The 19,415-nt window shown below is 40.6% G+C and overlaps 1 protein-coding gene across 2 annotated transcripts in view; it reads left to right on the plus strand.

Annotated features, from left to right (window-relative positions):
• The window catches only part of SLC9A7 (solute carrier family 9 member A7), a 133,859-nt gene that overhangs the window by 60,628 nt on the left and 53,816 nt on the right, over positions 1-19,415 (plus strand). For both annotated transcript variants that reach the window (XM_068268122.1, XM_068268123.1), the window contains exons 3-5: positions 1,750-1,827; positions 5,373-5,449; positions 13,221-13,333. In XM_068268122.1, coding sequence (XP_068124223.1) covers positions 1,750-1,827; positions 5,373-5,449; positions 13,221-13,333 — 268 coding nt within the window. The remainder of the gene's footprint in view (positions 1-1,749; positions 1,828-5,372; positions 5,450-13,220; positions 13,334-19,415) is intronic.

Below are 19,415 nucleotides of genomic sequence, written 5' to 3' on the forward strand. Positions count from 1 at the left end.
TTGTCATCTATTATTGTCCGAGGCATTCTCTGGCTTCACTGCACTTCTCAGACTTGCCTCAGAGGCCAGCACTGAATATGATTGCTTTGCCCACGAGGCTCGAGTTCTGTGACCTGGCATACACTTTGTGGAGGGTATCATGTGGTTTGTATCATTCACATAGATAGTGCCATATTATTCCATACTATGTAAACCAAAGAGAATTGTAAATTTGATTTATAGTCTTATCCATAGTAAAGACAACACATTAGTTAGTTATTTGAATGTGTGTGAAAGAAGAACGGTCTGTGTTGTCTCAAGTTAGTCAAGTTCTCCTTTCTGTTTCTACTAGCTGATGGATATTTCTGTAGCTTATCCCATTAACATGGGGAAGAGAAGCTAATTGATTCCCATAATACAACATGCTTCAGTTTAACACTTTCATTCTAAGCTACACTGTATGGAGACAGACATATTAACTTCATTTTTTGTGGCTTCAGTAGTTTCCGATTCACACACCTGTAACAAGCATGCAGCAAGTATGATCAGACTATAGTAAGAGCACCTGATCTGTATACTCATTCTAGATCAATGGCTTGAAATGCTGGAGGGAAAGGATCAACGCTGACTTCTGAAATTCTGTTAAGGAAGGCAGGGAAATGTTTAACAGTATAAGCTTGATGAGGTCCATTCAGTTCTATGTCTGCTATGTACACACGATGAGATTGTCTGGCAGATTTACTGTCAGATCAATTATTTCCAACATGTCCGATCTTTTTTTTCGATCGATTTTCCATAGAAGTGAATGAAAAATAGATTGGAAAATTGATCAGAAATCAGATTGGGCAAGTTAGGAATAATCGATCTGACTGTAAATATGCCAGAAAATCTTTGTGTGTAACAGGCACAACATGTGTCTAGGAAAGAGAACTGTAACAACACTTTTTTTTTATATTAAAACAATAGTGGCTGCAAGATAGCAGCATCCTGTCTTTCAGGTTCCAGTTTGAAGTTTCTGTTTTATTCTCATGAACTCAGCACTTCCCATGCAAAAATCACATTTCCCCATTGTTGCAGGAGACACACACCTTCACACAGCCCTGACAGCTTCACTGCCCCCAAAACATGTTCCCAGCAGGGTCATGGGGGGATGAACTTATCAGGGCACAATGTTGAAAGTCATTTGCATTCTAAATAACACCAACAACATGTTAACGAACATCTTCTCTATTTCTTTGCAGTTGTTCGCCTTTCAAGTTTCACAGAGCACAGTCAGGCATATATTTGTATAGTATGCAAGTGGAGAGACTGGTATGGACCCCAGTAGATGCGTGTACATAGGCCTCTGCCGCTGGTGAGCTGGGCACAGGGTGAGACGAATGGCGGTTCACCCTGCTACTGCTCAAATCCCCAGTGGTGGTAAATACTATTCCCCCTCCGAGTTTTAGCAACTCAGAGGAGGTGTAATTCAGGGTCTGGTGATCGCCGGATCACCGAGTTACTCTTGCGCGTAGCATTGCAATAGTGCTATGACGGCACCGGGCGCCAAAATGACCTGCTTCGGTAGATGCTACACACATTTAATGGAACATGAACAAAAAGAAATATCTGGTTTCTACTTTAATCACTCTTGTTCTGTATGAATAACTGGCCATAGCAATTTGATCATTCTGTCTTAATTTGTTTAAATTAATCTTTGCAACTGAAAGTGAACAAGGTAGTCCAGATGTTCTAATTTTCATTAAACTAATCCTGTGCAATTTGTTGCAGGTAACCTTTGACCCAGAAGTCTTCTTTAATATTTTGCTGCCACCTATAATTTTTCATGCAGGCTACAGTTTGAAAAAGGTAAGAAATGTCATGCTAAGATTTCCTTTTCTAAACATTTACAGGAACAAAACGTGGATTGATGCAATAAAGAGTAAAAACAGAAAAACCCCAGCTGTGAAAGTGGACGGACCCCTTGTACTCTGTGCTTTAGATCTCCCTGCTGAGGTTGATTCCAGTGCAGATAGAAATAATAGTTTTCATCTCAACTACATAGGATTCATATTCATGAACTCTGTCTATATAACTTTTAGCAACTTTGCACATGGGGGAATTTATGTGTTAACCGTAATATGCGATAAAGTTAACTTTACAATTCTTTTTTGAAGATTGAGGATTTGGTATACAGAATTTATTTTTGACTTATTAGCGTGGCGTTTATATTTTTGCTCCCATTAATACTACTCAATAAACAGAATCGCTGAGAATGTTTCTCTACCAGTATTCTTCCCCCCCCCCCCCCCCCCCCCCCAAAAAAAAAAGAAAGTAGCCAATGTAAGACTTGACAGACAAAAAAAATAACTGTGTCCCATATGCAGTTAACCTTTTTTCTTAGGTGGTATTTTCACACCTTGTCTATGACATGGATTTTAAACCATCAGCAAGAAAGAAAATACTCAAAATTTCAGTACCGTATACACTTGCGTATAAGCCGACCTACATATAAACCAGGGTACCCACTTTTCCATCAGAGACCAGGAATATGTGATTGACTCGTGTATAAGTACCCTCCCAAGTATAGCCACCTCCACAGTAGCCAGATGTGCTCCAAGTACAAATTGGCCCCCCTCCCCATAGCCAGATATGCCCAGAGGATGATACAGTTGTCTCAAGACACCACTAGATGGCGTCATAGATATGAGACACAGCGATTGCCACACAGAAAGAATCCCCCATCATTGCACTGCTGAGACATGCTCCACTTCACAAACCAGAGGACACAGGTAGTCTTGAGCAGTGAACTCTGCACACCATGTTGCAGGGGATTGGGGACACTAGTGCAAGATCCTTATGCTCCTCTGCCAGTAACAAAACCTGCTCCACCATCCGTTCTACTCCAATAACTCGCATATAAGCCAAGAGAGTAACTTTTCAGCACATTTTTTTGTGCTGAAAATTAGGGTTATACGCAAGTATATAAGTTATTACTTTTTCAACTACTTATGGGTGCTTTTTCAATTGCAAAGTGCTGAAAAATATTTTAAAGAAGAGACTAACCTCCTAGGATAAAACTCAGAAGTTAGTTGTAAATGCCTCTGTGTTTGGTATAAAAAGTAGGTTTGCAAATCAGGAATTTACAAGCAGTTAGGCTAAATCATTGCAAATCATGGATTTCATATACAGAGGTAATCTCAGTACTTTTTACATTAAAAACACGGTTTTAAACAGTTTTATTTTAATTTCTTATTTTCCAGTAATGATCTGGCCACTAAATGTCAGTTATTACTTGTACCATACATTAACATAGAACAATTACTGTAAAACTCATAATTATAATAATGTTCGGAAGCTATGTTTAAATTTGAGTAAATGGTTTATATGTTGTGTATACACAGATCCTGATTGGCGTCACAACTGAGCAAATATTGCCATAGATTAACCAAAAAAAAGTTAATTAAAATTCTTACTTGGTATAGAACTCAGTGCTGGAAAGAATTTCAGTTGTTTAAATTAAAAAATTGCATTTTTCTTTAGCCTAAATATTTGGGTGAGAGAACTGAACAATGGTTCTTTTGATCATAAAATATCTCTTCCTGCTCCACCCATCCAATCATGAATAAGGCAAGACATCCATGGCTACAATTATTAGGTAATGCCCAATTATGTTGATCCAGGGATTTTATCTGATTGCCATCTGGAGTAGGGAAGGAATTTTTTCCCTTTTGGGGCTAATTGGACCATGCTTTGTAAGGGTTTTTCGCCTTCCTCTGGATCAACAGGGATATGTGAGGGAGCAGGCTGGTGTTGTACTTTGTTCTCTGGTTAAACTCTATGGACGTGTGTCTTTTTTTCAACCCAAATAACTATGTAACTATGCAAGTTACACACTCAACAGAGGGGAAAAAATCTCGTCATGCATTACACGTGTCATGCAACACATAAACATAAAAAGTTGACTTTACTGCAACCATAAATGCGCATGTTGTCTGGTTCACACAGCATGCCTCGCATTATTCCTTTGGGTTCTAATGTGTCAGTGTGATGTTACCTTAACAATACAGTCACATGGTTTTTGCTATGTGATAATCCTGCCCTGAGCAATGCGTCATTTCAGTGTCAAGTTAGCCTTATTCTGGCATTTCTCAGCCTGGCCTTCACTCAGCATGAATGCTAGAGTTTAGTTTGGGTACAATACAAATTAAATGCACTTGTTACTTGGAGGAAATTGTGAGAATGGCTCTTGGTGTATTTCCATAACTCCAGCTGTTTACACAATATTCACTAAGATCTTGGCAGCAGTTTAAAATGTTTATGAACAATTTATGCTCTTTCAATAAACCTGTCATGAGGAAATTATGAATCATCCCTTTGCTGACCTGATGACAATGTCAGTATCCTGGCTATCTTTAACACGTTGACTACAACATTTTCTAATTAACTCCTCTGGCATATGAGGAATGGCAGAACACTTGATCTGTCTGTCTGTACCAGATGGGTAATAGAAAAACATCTTCTAGCTGGAGGACCAGCAAGAAAGAACAGAAAAGTAAAAGAATGTGATCTGCAATTTCAGCCTTGTGATTTCTCTCATAACAAGTGTGCTGTAAGTGAGTGCAAAGTTATTGTAGTCAGATGAAAACTCAAGATGGTAAACAAACTAATTTTAATTTTAGACAGAATGATAAGAGATTAGAGAGAGAGAGATTAGAACTGGTTTTAGTAGTTTTACGGGCATATGAGAATTTCCATTAATTTCTATGCGCACAAGTGGGGGAATCTTCTCAAGCGTGATAGAGAAAAAACTGATGCTTTTGTAGAATGAGGATGTTAGAAGCACTTACAGATTTTTACTGGTATCCTTTATTTCTTGTTCTTTATCACCAGTTTTATATTAAAGCCTGGCTTTCATATTTCAGGAGGCCTTCTACTGTACATAATGCTGTTATCTACTGAACATGGAGAGGAGAGTGAGAGCACAAGTAGGAGCAAGCTGCTGGCACCTGTGGTGGGAAATAACACAAGCAATCAGCATACTATATCACTAACTAGCATTTGGGGGCTACTGTACATACAAAAGGCATCCAAAGTTCTCACAAATAATTTAATGTGCGGCAAACTGCAAGTGCGTTAAGGTCGTAGCTGTCAGTAAGTAGTTTGTAATCACTGCTTTGTTTACAAAAGGATTTTCTGTCTTTCCTAGAGTAAACAGGAAGTGGCCATAAAAGTAATTAGCTGTTCATATCAATACAGGAGCTGATGGTGTAGGTTTATTAATAACTCCCTTCTTTTACATGCTGTGTGACTTTAAAGTACTGTATCTAGCCAAAAGGTACTATTTAAAATCATAAGAAACAAGTCCAAATGTTTTAATGCATGTTTTTTTTTTTGTTTTGTTTTTATTCCAGAGACACTTCTTCCGGAATATAGGATCTATTCTTGCCTATGCTTTCTTTGGTACTGCGTTGTCGTGCTTCATCATTGGGTGAGTCATGGAAGTGTGATGACACAGATAATGTACAGTCATGCAGCGCAGGCCTGTGTTGTTGGAAATTAATGCCTGTGCTTGTGTCTGGCTAACACACATTCTCCAGGCTGCGTGCTGCTAGTGAGAGAGGCTATATTTATCCCTCACTAGCTCTGCAGCTCTCTCAATCTAACATGGAAGGAGTGCAGCAGTGTGTGTGTGTGTGTGTGTTTGCAATGCAGTGTTTTGTGCTTTGTACAGTATCTCACAAAAGTGAGTACACCTCTCACAGTTTTGTAAATGTTTTATTGTATCTTTTCATGGACAACATATGAATCACTTTGTTACAAAGTAAAGTAGTCAGTGTGCAGCTTGTATAACAGGGTAAATATGCTGTTCCATCAAAATAATGCAACACACAGCCATTAATGTCTGAACCACTTGCAACAAAAGTGAGTACACCCCTAAGTTAAGAAAATTCTGCCCAGAATGTTAATATTTTGTGTGCCTGTCACTATTTTCCAGCACTACCTTAACTCTCTTGGGCAAGGAGTTCACTAGAGCTTCACAGATTGTCACTGGAATCCTCTTCCGCTCCTCCATGACGACATCACAAAGCTGGAGGATGTTAGAGAATTTGCGCTCCTCCACTTTCCATTTGAGGATGCCCAGTATGGTTAAGGTCTGGAGACCTGGCCAGTCCTTGTAACACTGAGGAACATGACCTGAGGGAGGGGAACTGGGCAGAATGTTGACATTTTTCATTTATGGAGTGTACTGACTCTTGTTGACGTTTGGTGGGTTTGTGGGCAATCCATAGTAGACAGATGCAGTGGTACGGTCTGTAAGTACCTTGTGTATACAGGAGCTTTTCCACTTGCGCCTTGACTTTTTTTTCTTTTTAATAACCTTTTCACTTCTTCAATCTGTGTATTTTGGAGCTTTATAACTATTTTCCTAATCTTGCTGCTTGGAACACGTTCTTCCCCTTGGTTTATGTTTTAGTCCTAGCCTGCATTCAACTCTTGCTATGAGATGTGCGGTATCTCAGTATGTTTCCACGTGAGTGCTATGGTATGAGTGGTCTAGCGTATTGCCAACTACAGTCAAAAGTGCAGTCACAATTCTTTGGTCACTTCATGCTGTTTTTAGAAAGTGTTCTTTTTTTATATACTTATGAATTGCCTTTTGTACACTTACACCTGAACACACAATATTCATATGTATTGGGCCTGGTAAATTGACCTTTATGTTAGTGACAGGATTACAGATTTATGTATGCCCCCTTTAAATGTTCTTACCCATTTACCTCTTCTTCCTATAGTAGGTCAGTGAGGATGTGGCCATCTCTGAATGCTCCGAACCTAAACTTTAGATTTTTATGCTGCACAAATGATTTTTTTGCTTCACAAATTTTGTTTAAACCATTGTAATATTTATGTTCAATGCCTAATCCAATTAAACTTTATACGGTGATCCTTGATAAGGTCCGAATGTCAGGTAGTGTCTACAGAACCAGTTCTTTTATAAGCTGAAATAAATGACTCTCACATTATCGTAAAACATTGCATTAACTTTACTCTTTGAATACTTTTACAAATCCGTGTATCTTTTTGTAAAAAATCTGTGCTAAAATCTAGCTGTCCGTTTTGAAAATGTGGCATGGAATGAAAATAAAGCACCGTTATTGCATTCTACTCAGTATACACATGAATTGTTCAGATTTTACAATGTTCCACTATAGTGGTCCTATACCTGGAAAGGGGTAGAGATTTGTTCACTCTTGGCATGGATACCAGTAGTTTAAATTTGAATAATTTTGAGTTTTCCAATGTCCTGAGCTGTTAGAGCTGCTTTGTAATCCCCCTGTAGAAACCTGATTACACAACTAGCAACTCTACGTTTCTGTACCATGTATCGACCAGCTGATCCGGCCAGCTGATAATATTCAGCTGGCCCGATCATGCCGCTCGACCCGCGCCCGCTCGATTCTCGCCAGCGGACAATGGCAGGGAATCTAGCGGTGATAAGGAAGTGCCGGCGGGGACGAGTGGCAATCGATCCGCGCGGACGAGCGGACTAGCGGGGATGCGCCGGCATCGAGCCACTGGCTCGATCCGGCGCACAAAACAAGCCGTGTATGCACGTGAATATGGAAAACCATGCAGGAAGAATTGCATGAAGCAGTTAAACCTTCACTTGACTTGGTGAAGAAGAGAAGGAAAAAACACTTGCGCATTACCTACCTAGCATCTTTGCCTGCAGATGTAATCAGACTACAACTAAAAACCCCCAAGCATCTTATCTTGGGATAATAATAGGCCATGTAAGAGATCATGCTCAGTGACTGTTGCTTGCCTCCAACCTTGTACACACAATACATGGCTCTCAGCTAAGGCAGCCAGTTGGGGCCCAGGGCAGTGTTCTCCTCACCCCACCAGCTCCCCTCTATAGCAACGCAACAGAACACACCGCTAGCCTACAGGCTAGTGACTCATCTGTACAGAAATCTGTCCGAACTGTCGCCCCGGGCTGAATCCCGATCCCTGCAGGCGACCATACAAGGCTTTAGTGCCAGAGGTCTCTTGCTTCTAACCCCCCCCCCCCTCCCCTTCCCATTTTCCATCAGGTGCTGACCTAAAATTGCATACTCGGGTCATCCAGTTATTCTGATTTTAAATCAGAAGTTACAGATACTGTATGCTAGTTACTGGCAAATAAGCGCAATCTCCTGAGATTCTAATGCTTTTTCAGATATTATTATAAAGTGGATTCATTTTTGTTATTCCAGTTCTATTTCACAAGCTTTCTAAAGTAAATGTGGAATTAAAGTGCTAAAGGCAAGTTGTTTGACAATGTTATAAATAAATAAGTAGATTATATTTAATGAGCAGTTCTAGATATTTATATTGTAATTTCACTGCGAAGGGCTAATGGATGATAATTTGTGGGCAGTAAGAAGATGCTAGTGTGTGTTTAAGAGGGTGCTTTATAATGTGCATACTGATGGTCAACATTAGCTTACTTTTAGCTATGTCTGACACCGCTAAAGCAGAGGACACCCTTCAGCTTTCCCTGTTCTGATCAGCAAAGGAACAGCCAAATTGTGGCATTGCTCCGATCTGGTGGCAGGGATTATCTTGCCTGATGTTGTGTGTTCACAGATTAGTGTCGCATCTACATCTCCTCCCCTCTCCATGGAGCAGTACACTGAAGAGTTCACCCCAGAGCATTCTGTTAGTCCAGGTATATTTTTGTATTGGCTTCAGAGCTCTCAGTAACAAACATTCAGCAAAGATCACCTGACAGGACTAAAGATGTTGCACCTGTGATAAATTTTGGGATGTAAATCTGGGAGAGGAAAGATTTTTACAAGGGGCAAATAGTGACTAAATCCTCTATAAATGAATATAGACCGTCCCCTTCTTACAAACTGGTTCAGTTCCGGGGAGATTGTACAGTACATAGAATTTGTAAGTTCAGACCTGTGTTATACATGGTGTAACATGAATAAATTATTTACTTTTGGACAACTCTGGATTTGGATACATAATTGTTTGGGGGGAGTTGTTTTTAATCTGCTTTTTAAGGCTTTTTCTTTTTTTTTTTACTATTTAACAATTGATACAATACTGTAAAAGTTAACAAAAATATGTAACACTTTTAACAGTATATTTTTATTGCAGTTTCCTGTTTATTTTTTCTTTGGGGGGGGGGGGGGAGAGGGGGGAGGTTGTGTTTTTCACCTTGACTATTCATAAATGTAGGTATTAAGGATTTGCCCGTACTATACTAGACAGGCATTTTTGTGGTTTCTATTTAAAGTGAACCAGAGACAAAGCACCCTCCTGTATTTTACCATATATATCAGTGGGAACATTAGAGAAAACACCTACCCTGCTCTCTGTTTCATTCTTCTCTGCTCAGCCTGCCTGTTATCAGCCCTGATAAAATCCCCCGACTGAGCATTGTCTGGCTTTGCTCAGGAATCTTTATAGCTGAGTCTGTCTTATCTGATGTCTTTTTCAAGCCCAAGACTGACCCCTTGTGGCTCTGCTATAATGACTCGGCTATAAAGATTCCTGAGCAAAGCCAGACTGAATGCTCAGTCGGGGATTTTATCATGGCTGATAAGAAGCGGGCTGAGCAGTTAAAAATGAAACCGAGAGCAGGGTAGGTGTTTTCTCTAATGTTCCCACTGATATATATGGTAAAATACATGAGGGTGCTTTGTCTCTGGTTCACTTTAAGCTTGAGAAAGGATAAGTCCATTACGCTGTGAATCTTTCAATTTATGAGTAGCATATGTCAGCAATGACACATCACTTATAAATAAGGATCCTAACTAATCTTTACTAGAGCAAAATGGAGTTCAGTTCTATGTGTAAAAGAGCGATAGAGTCCTTTCAAACATCACCCGCCCCCTTTCTTAATGCAAGAAAAGGATTGGAATATTAATTATATACATCAGTGCCATACCCCCCCACCCCATCATGGGGGAATATTTTAACCACTTCACCCCCCTCAGTGCTAAATTTCTCCGTCCCTCTGCGCACCGCTTCACCCCCAGGGACGGAGAAAGGCGCACTTGTTTGTTTACTGGCTGGGAGTGGGTGGGGAACTCTCGCGCACACTCCAGCCAGCCCGCACAGCAGGTGACTAATTGGATGTTAGGAACAAGCATTCCTAAATCCAATTAGCCTCGCCGATTGCGAGTAGAATGAAGACGGCTTCAAACAAAATCCGTCTTCATTCAAAACAATGTAAGGTAAACAAACGTGCAGCGCGCGCCCCCGCGACCCGCACGCGCGCACACCCCGGCTCTGCTGTACGATTGGTTATGGGGACTCTCCAGTCCCCAATAATCAATCATAGTACATCAGTACAGGAATGGAAGCAGCGCTGAAAGGGAAAAATCGCGCTGGTGTTTCAGGGGTAAAACCCCTCAGTTGTGAAATGGTTAAAAATGCTTCTATTTATGTGACAGTGCCCCAGCCTCTGCATCGGTGCATAGAGTATGACGCAAGCAGATCATCTGTCAGTCGTTCCAAAACCTAGAAGGCCAGGGCAGAAATGGGCCTTACTGAAGCTCAATGAAGATGAGTTAGTGACTGAATGTTGGCCTTTAGGGCCCTTTTCCACCTGCAATCGCTAGCGTTCACGCTGAACGCTAGCGATTGCTGAATCGCAAAACCGGCGATTCCCCCGACGTTTGCGGCCGCGATTTTGCTATGCTATGCACTGCATAGCAAAATCGCGGCAATTATCGCTCCGCCGCGCGTTCGCGTTCCCCGCAAAAACGAATCGCGGTAGTGGAAATGACCTACCGCGATTCCCATGTTAAAAAGCAAACCGTAGCGATTGTAAAATCGCTAGCGGTTTGCGTTTTTGCGATTCAGCATCGCAAACGCCGCTAGTGGAAAAGGGCCCTTACTGTGGTTTTGTCCTAAGTTCAGATGCACATCAAGTATTCTCCTTCCATTACAGTTTGTAGCTAGCTTTGCTGTTCTAGAATGGCCAGTATGCACCGGGTTCTCTTTCCACCAAGGACACCATCTGCATATAGTTTAAATGTTCCTCCAGAGTTTGTGGGTTTTCTTTTTACATTTCAAAAACCTAGTGATAGATGTATAATGGTTGGTACATTAGACTGTGAAGCCTGTTTATGGTCAGGAATATATTTGAATCATTCTGTGTACTTTGTAAAGCACTGTATGTTTGTGCTATGCAAATATGTATTAACGCATAAACATAACTTTTGTCAACCTTTTTTCAAAAGTAGAATTGCACCTTAAGAGATTTTGGCCAGATTTGGGTTACTGTAATGTTATAGACTAGAGGGCCAATGCCCTGAAATCACACTGTCTTTCTACAGATTCACAGGTACCATATGGGAGAGATAATTTTTTCCCTTTTTAATATAAAGGAATGTGGACAAGTTACATTTTCTCAAATAAGTGTGTTTAAAAATTGTGATAGGAATGTTAACTAATTAAATATGTCAGCCATTGATTATAGTGTCACTCCATTCATTTAGGCCCGTATGTCACCAGGCAGTGTAGCACTGCTTTACAGCTTCCACAGCTAAATACAGAACATATCAAATATTATTTACTATTTCATATTGTTTCATGGCAGACATAAGCTTGTTTAGTAATATTACCTGTATAGTGTACTAGTTAAGGGCACAACCTCTGGTGGCGCCATAGGAGACTAGGGTGCGAATCTCATTATCCTTGTATAACTCCTATATCAGATTACCAAGGTGAAAGTAACCTATACTTTAGACTTATGCTGGGTACACATTATGAGATTTTCTGGCCGATTTACTGTCAGATCGATTATTTCCAAAATGTCTGATTTGCTTTCCAATCGATTTCCGAGCATTTTCCAATCGATTTCTGTTCACTTTAATAGGAAGTCGATCGGAAAATGCTTGGAAATCGATCAGAAAGCAAATCGAACATGTTGAAAATAATCGATCTGACAGTAAATCAGCCAGAAAATCTCAGTGTGTACCCAGCATAAGACAGGCAAAAAGGGTGCTGGTCAATTAAGCGCCGCTGGGCACTGCCATAGACTGTAATGTGAATTACGGCTATAGAGGTACTTAGATGGTAATTTGCGTACTGGCAATAGACGGAGCCTAAATTAAAAAAAAAAAAAAAAAAAAACAGTGCCAGCAATAGCTGCCAGCCAAATTACCTCTTACCGTCTATGGCGGCCTGGAGGGGGAATAATAATTAACGCTGCCAGAAAATTTGCAATAGGAGGGTGAAATGTTTTTCGGCTTTACCCTACACCCAAATTTCCCAGTGACCCCTTTTTGAATGTATGTGCTGTAGCCACCTAGATCTTTAACCTCACATTGGGAGGTATCTATCTGAAAAAGAGTAGTAACTGTTAATTTAATTACTGGCCGCAGAAATTACTATTTCTAGAAAAACACATGTTGCAAGCCCTCCAAGTTATGCATAGCAATTCCATTTATGAACATGTGTGTCTATACAGAAGGAACATGTATTTTATGTTTAGAGTTTCCACCTCATGATCTATATAAGGCCTTTCCTGTCTGCTACAGTTTGCAACAGGTACAGTCTTTGTTCTGTTCAACTCTTCCACAACTCTTCCACAAAATGTTATCTTCTAATATAAAAGAAAAACGAGGTGTGTGTGTATATGTATGAGTGTGTATATGTATATATGTGTATATGTATATGTGTGTATATATATATATGTGTATGTGTGTGTGTGTGTGTGTGTGTATATATATATATATATATATATATATATATATATATATATATATATATATATATATATATATATATATATATATATATATATATATATATATATATATATTTACCTTTAAAGTGGACCTGAACTCTTGCACTGGACAAAAGGAATACATAGGGAAATGCACCCTGTATGTATTTAGAGAGTTTAGCCTGTATAATTATCCCTCATTTGTGTCTAACCACTAGTTGTAATTTGACCCCTGCCCTGTGTCACATGACTGCCTATGGCAGATAACTCTACTTGAAAGCACAGGATGTAAACAGTATGTCTGCTTCCATGAATCAGGAAGTAGAATCCGTGCATATTTATTTTATGTGACAATATTTATTTGTATCAGCTGCAACAAAGAAATGTTCTTTTGTTTAAAGGTTATTATGCTGTTGTGTATCTTTTAGGGCAGAGAGTACATTCTGAGTTCAGGTCTGCTTTAAAGATTTAAAATATTTGGAAAATAATTGTTTTTTTTTCCTTGGATTTTTTCTTACAGAAATCTTATGTATGGAGTTGTGAGACTAATGACGTTAGTTGGACAACTTGGTGGCAAGTTTTACTATACTGATTGTCTCTTTTTTGGAGCGATCATCTCTGCAACAGATCCGGGTATGTATTTTTATAATGCTGCTTGGTGCTTGTATTGCAATACAGTACTATGAGTGACCCCTGAACATAAAATACTATTAACTCATAATGTATTTATGAGTACCTGAGGTGACATGTGCCTTGATGGGATAGTCATGTGAGAGATCAGGTAAACAAGTGAACCGCGTCTCTTGTCAAATCAAAACGTAATTCTCACTGATAAGTTATTACAGCCATAAAAAATGTTATGCAGAGAACAGCTTCTGAGTGCAGGGAATAGATAAAAATAGGTTAATAGTTAAAATATTTTTAGCAGGGGGATATTAAAAGGACTGTGTCATTGAGCAGAGACAACAAAACATTAAAGCGGATCCGAGATGAAAAACTAACTATAACAAGTAACTTGTCTATATATCTTATCTAAAGTTTAGATGGTTTACACAGCAAATCTAGCTGCAAACAGTTTTAATAGAATATGATTATTTATTCCTGTGATACAATGACAGCCGCCATGTTGTTTGTAAACATTACACAGAGGCAGGCTTATCTGTATCTTGAGCACTCAGCCTAATCCCCTCTCCTCCTCCCCTCTGCCTCTGAAATCAATGGCTAGTAACACCTCCCCCTCCTCCTGCCAAGACTGAGCTCCTATGAGCCCTTGCTACTGCCAAGGCTCTCTGAAAATCTGTGGGTGTGGCTTTTTTTAGTTTATAGGGAATTAGAGTATTAAAACAAAAACAAAGTATTTGGCTTGAGGAATGCCCTATAAACAATAGGAAAGGAACACAATTATGCAATGTGTAAAAGTTCACCTCGGATCCACCTTAATTCTACTTTTTACATTCTAAGATAAAATAAAACTGCTGGATATCTAAAGGTCATTTTAGGAGTTTGAAGATAGATACAGTTGTCTTGAAATGGGAAATGGCAAAACACTCTGCAGTCGGGTGTAGTGTGCTGTGTAGAAGTGGTAAAGAGAGGGTCCTATAGTGAAACATCCTTTTAAATTAAATGAATCTTGCTCACTTTTTGGCTCACCAAGATGTGCTCCTGTGTAGTATGAGAGTGCTGATGTATTAAGAAAAAGAACAAGAGGTACAGGACACAGTCAGCACTTATCTGCCTGAACATCTGGTCTGTCTGTTCCAAGTGTCTTTGTTTTCATTAGAATGGATGGTTTTGAGTGTGCATGTGTGCCCTGTATCTATTGATCTTACTTCATGAAAGGATTAAATCTTGAAGATAATCTCAGTAGACAACAGCTGTCCACAGTCAGTTCAGCTACAACAGTTCCAGATGTTGAGTATATAGCATGCAGAACTGGAAAATTCAACATCCAGGTTTGAGATTCTTGCTCAGAGCATATTTCATCTTTGGGTCCTGTAACGATCGGTGTCAGCTCGCAGAGAGAATCTGATTATTGGTGATCTGCAGTATCACCAAGAATACAGATCTGTCAGAAGCTCTGTTCTGCAATACTGACTCCTTAACAGCCAGAAGGATCTCTGATATCTATAAATTTCAATATAAAGACCACTACTTAAAATATCTGGGAATTAGCCTGTCCAACAATACCTCAAAACTATATAAATTAAATTACACCCCATTAATACATACTCTAAAACACGACCTAGAAGCTTGGAAAAAGTACAGTATCTCCTGGTCAGGAAGAATCACGTCTGTTAAGATGACGTTATTGCCTAAGCTGACATACCTATTCAGGGTCTTACCCATACCCCTTAACACACAAGACATATCCTCCCTACAATCTGATATACTGAAATTTATATGGAACGGTAAAAGGGCCAGAATTGCTAAGAAAGTGCTCTGGATTCATAAATCACAAGGTGGGCTTTCTGTTCCTAACATATCTAAATATTATAGAGCATCGCAACTGGCGATTTTGCCCTACATATATGCGAAAGACCATGCTCCTGCATGGGTAGAGCTAGAAAATGATATATTACAGCCTATGACCTGGAAATGCCTCCTATGGTCAACAAAATGGAAGCTGGCTCCCCTCAGGGAACTGGCCCCCACAGTTTTTCACACCTTAAGTGTTTGGAGAGGGATGAGGACGAGATATAACCTTCAATCTTCCATTCCTCCATTATTAGAACTTTTCGGAAATCCTGATTTTCAGGCAGGATTAAACTATAAAGCCTTTAAGGCATGGAAAGAGGCAAACATCCTCTCTTTACGTGATATCATAAGAAATAACAAACTCCCAACATTACAACACTTAACAAATATCTTCCCTACTACCCAGAGCGAAAATTTTCGCATATCCCAAATCTACCATTTTGCCTCAACCTTCTCCATTCACAATAAACCAATCACAAACACATGGTTCGAACAACTATGCTCTAATGACCCCACCAAAAAAGGGGTCCTTTCACAACTATACTCAATCTTTAATCAGCCTTCTAGCTCCTTTCGCCATAAATATCAAAAAGACTGGGAAACTGACCTGGGCGAGACATTAGATGATGAAACTTGGTCTGAATGCATGGAAATTCTCTCTAAAGGAAGCATATATAGCTCAGGCCTTGAGACCTCAATAAAACTACTGCACAGAATCTACATGACACCACAAAAAATTCATACCTTTGATAAAAACAAACCAGACACTTGCTATCGAGGCTGCTCAGACAAAGGTACAATATATCATATTTTTTGGTCTTGCCCCAGGTCGGTCACAATCTGGTCTAAAATACACGCTCTCATTCGAAGTGATATGGGCATACCAATAGAAAAAGATCCCAAAATATTCCTTTTAGGATACAAACCAATAGAAATCCAATATGCTTCTCACAAACTAATACAATTTATAGCACTCGCAGTTAAACTACATATAGCCCATTTATGGCTACAACCAAATCTTAAATATCGACAGGTGCTGGACAGAATAAACTTTATAATGCAATGTGAACAATTAAACGCTAGAATAGCGGATTGCCTAGATCACTTCGAAAGGGTATGGCAGCCATGGTTAGACTCTTCCTGCTCCAAAGGGACAGCTCAACTACTATGTCATTGTTGAAAGGAGCACTAATGCTACAGGGGAAAAAAAAAAAAAAAGAATAAATAAAAGAGAGAGATGTCTTAAAAATCAAACTGCAACCAAATTAGTCTCTACAACTGCAAGTCCTGGATCCTGGTCCCCCAATACAACATTCCGACGACCTGACGGAAGTTGTCTCTGTGCCACTTTAGAGTCCCCCCTTTTTGTCATCTGAGGGACTCCTGTATATATAGTATATACAGTCTTAAGTTTTTCTACTGCAAACCAATACGGTAAATTCCCTTGGGTACTTTACTCAAGGGATTGTTCTTCAGCTCCACCTTCTGTAAGTTTAATGTTTAACTTTTGTTGAGTTATTACCTAAAGCCACCATCAAGGTAGACTTTATGCAATTATAGAACATACTAGGTTCAATGCAACAAGTTTATATGTTGTTTAAAAGAAACTATTTAGACTTCTTATGCCTGTTACCTGTAACATTGTTTTCAAGCTTCTCTTAATAAAAGTCTTTGAAAGTAGAATACAGATCTATACCTGATTATGGATGATCTGCAGAATCACCAATAATACAGATATAGTGCTAACCTCTGGACACCTCTTAAAGTATATAGTGAGTGTTTGGTTTAACAGTATGACTTTGAGTAACCCACCTGAAGAGCAGGTGGCCCTAGGCAGCACAGGAAGTACTGCTATGGAGAGTACAGAAACCTTCCAGCAGCCCGAGACTCTCCAAGGGGTGGAGTCAGGCTGAAGGTAGGAAGGACCAGAGAGTGACACCTGGAGGTGGATGTCACTGACAGATCTGGAGACTATCTCTTAAGTGGAGAGAGATAGCTCTCGAGGTCGGGCAAACCAGGTCGGCAACACACGGACAGACAAAGTACAGAAGACAGAAGACTGATTCGGTATCCGGGGCAGGCAGGGGTTGGCAACGGTATATCAGATATGCGTGGTACCGAATCAGAAAGCAGAGGGATAGTCAGGAAAGCAACAGGTCATAACAAATATCAAACAATTCCTAGTCTTGGGTGTGAGGTCTGTGGTCTGTACACCCTGGAACTAGTCTGATGTATAACAGAATGATAACACAAGTTCCCTAGTCTTGGGTGTGAGGTCCGTGGTCTCTACACCCTGGAACTAGTCTGAAGTATAACAGAATAAACACAAGTAATCTGGCTCAGTGCGAATTCCCAGGTCCTCCTGGTTCAAACACACTGTGGGATCTGACTAAGGTCTGAGTGCTTCCACGTAGTGATCGCAACGGCAGACAACCAGCAACTGACAAGCAAGCTGTATATATAGTTGCAGGCCTCTGCCGCCTCGCCCGAGCCACTCAGCCAATCAGGAGTCCAGCAGGAATCAGCTGACCATCCTGATCAGCTGACAAGTCTCCTGCTGGTATAAAGGTCCTGACTTCTGGCGCGCGCGTGTAGCTCTCCATCCAGGTGCACTAGAGATCCCTGCCGACCCAGACATGCGTTGCTGCGTGGAAACCGCCGCACTGGACGCGGAACCAGCCGCCCCGCCGCCAGCACACGCGGCGGTTTCTCCGCGTTTCCTCACAGGTCCTTTATAACAGCACAGTGTTGAAATGTGTAAACATTGATAATTGTTGAAATGTGTTATACTTGTAGAGTACTGTGTCATGCAGTGAACTGGATAATAGAGGTTTATAACATGCGTCACTGTGAGCCATGGATGGTTGGTGCCCATCAACAATATAATCTTGATTGTGTAATCTTACTAAATCTATGTAGAAGAAGGGTAAACTAAAGGCTCGTACACACGTCAGATTTTTGCAAACGACCCGTCGTTTGGACGTCAAATCGGGCATGTGTACAGTCTGTCGTTCAGCTGATAAGACTGGACTTGAGCGATCCGCCAAGCGGCTAAGCTTGGCGGATCGCTCAAGTCCAGTCTAATCTGATGTGGCACATTGTGCTGTAGATTCCCTGCAGGTTCAATCAGAGAAATCAAATCTGCCAGAAAAAAATCAATGCATGTATGCCCTGTTTTTGTGAATATACTACTTTGAATAATTTAATTAGACCCTCCAATTGCATAGATTTGGTAAGATTGTACAATGAAAATTGTATTGTCAATGGAATCTTAATGGAACGCTGAGCAGTAGGAAAAAAAAATTCTGAACTTACCTAGGGCTTCCTCCAGCCCCCGTAGCCCGCAAGGCCCGGCATCCTCTTTGGTTCTTCTTTGGTTCTGCTGGCTGCTCCGGTAATCCAGCGACTTCGGCTGAAGTTGTGCATGCTTGACCCTGTCGCGGCAACACATTGGTTGCCCTAAGTGCCCTGTGCATGCACGTTTCTCATAAGACTGAACCACACATGCGCAGGATGCTTAGGACAACCGGCGTGATGACGCGACAGATGAGCACGCGCATGACTTCAACTGAAGTCGACGATTTACCGGAGGTTTGGGTTTTTTTGTTTTTTTGTTTTTTTTAACACTGCTCAGAGTCACTTAAAAGAAAACCCGCAGCGAACAATAACAAAAAAAAGAGATACTTATATAGAGGAAAGCCTCTGGATCCTCCACAGGATTCCCACGTACTCTTTGAGACGGGCGCCACTGCCCGGGATTCTCTTTTAGATCGTGGCCACCCCCACCCACCATGCAGGAGCGCAACTGTACAGCACCTGTGTGAGTGTGCCTGCTCAGTAGCACGGAGCTGCTTGTGGAATGCGCAAATTATTATTATTATTTAGTATTTATATAGCGCCGACCTCTTTCACAGCGCTTTACAAAGTGTATATAGTCTTGTCAAACGCAGTATGCACGCTCTCGTACACGATGGAGAGAGCGGCAACGCAGGGATATCGGACAAGCTCTTGTCTGGTATGTTATGTCTTGGCTTGCAACAATAGAGGGGGCGTGGAGGACATGGAAAGCCTCTGCACTCTTCAGAGGCTTCCCTATATTTAGGTGTCAGATTTAATTGCAATAATAATATGTTCTGATTCCAGAGGCCTTATGCGGTAAGCGCCAGTAAACTTGCCGTGCACAGCACAGGAAGTGCACAGCAATTTTGCCATTACTAATGCAGAGGGAGCACCGGCCTTA

Source organism: Hyperolius riggenbachi, chromosome 2 (genome assembly GCF_040937935.1).
Source record: "Hyperolius riggenbachi isolate aHypRig1 chromosome 2, aHypRig1.pri, whole genome shotgun sequence".
Taxonomy (NCBI): Eukaryota; Metazoa; Chordata; class Amphibia; order Anura; family Hyperoliidae; genus Hyperolius; species Hyperolius riggenbachi.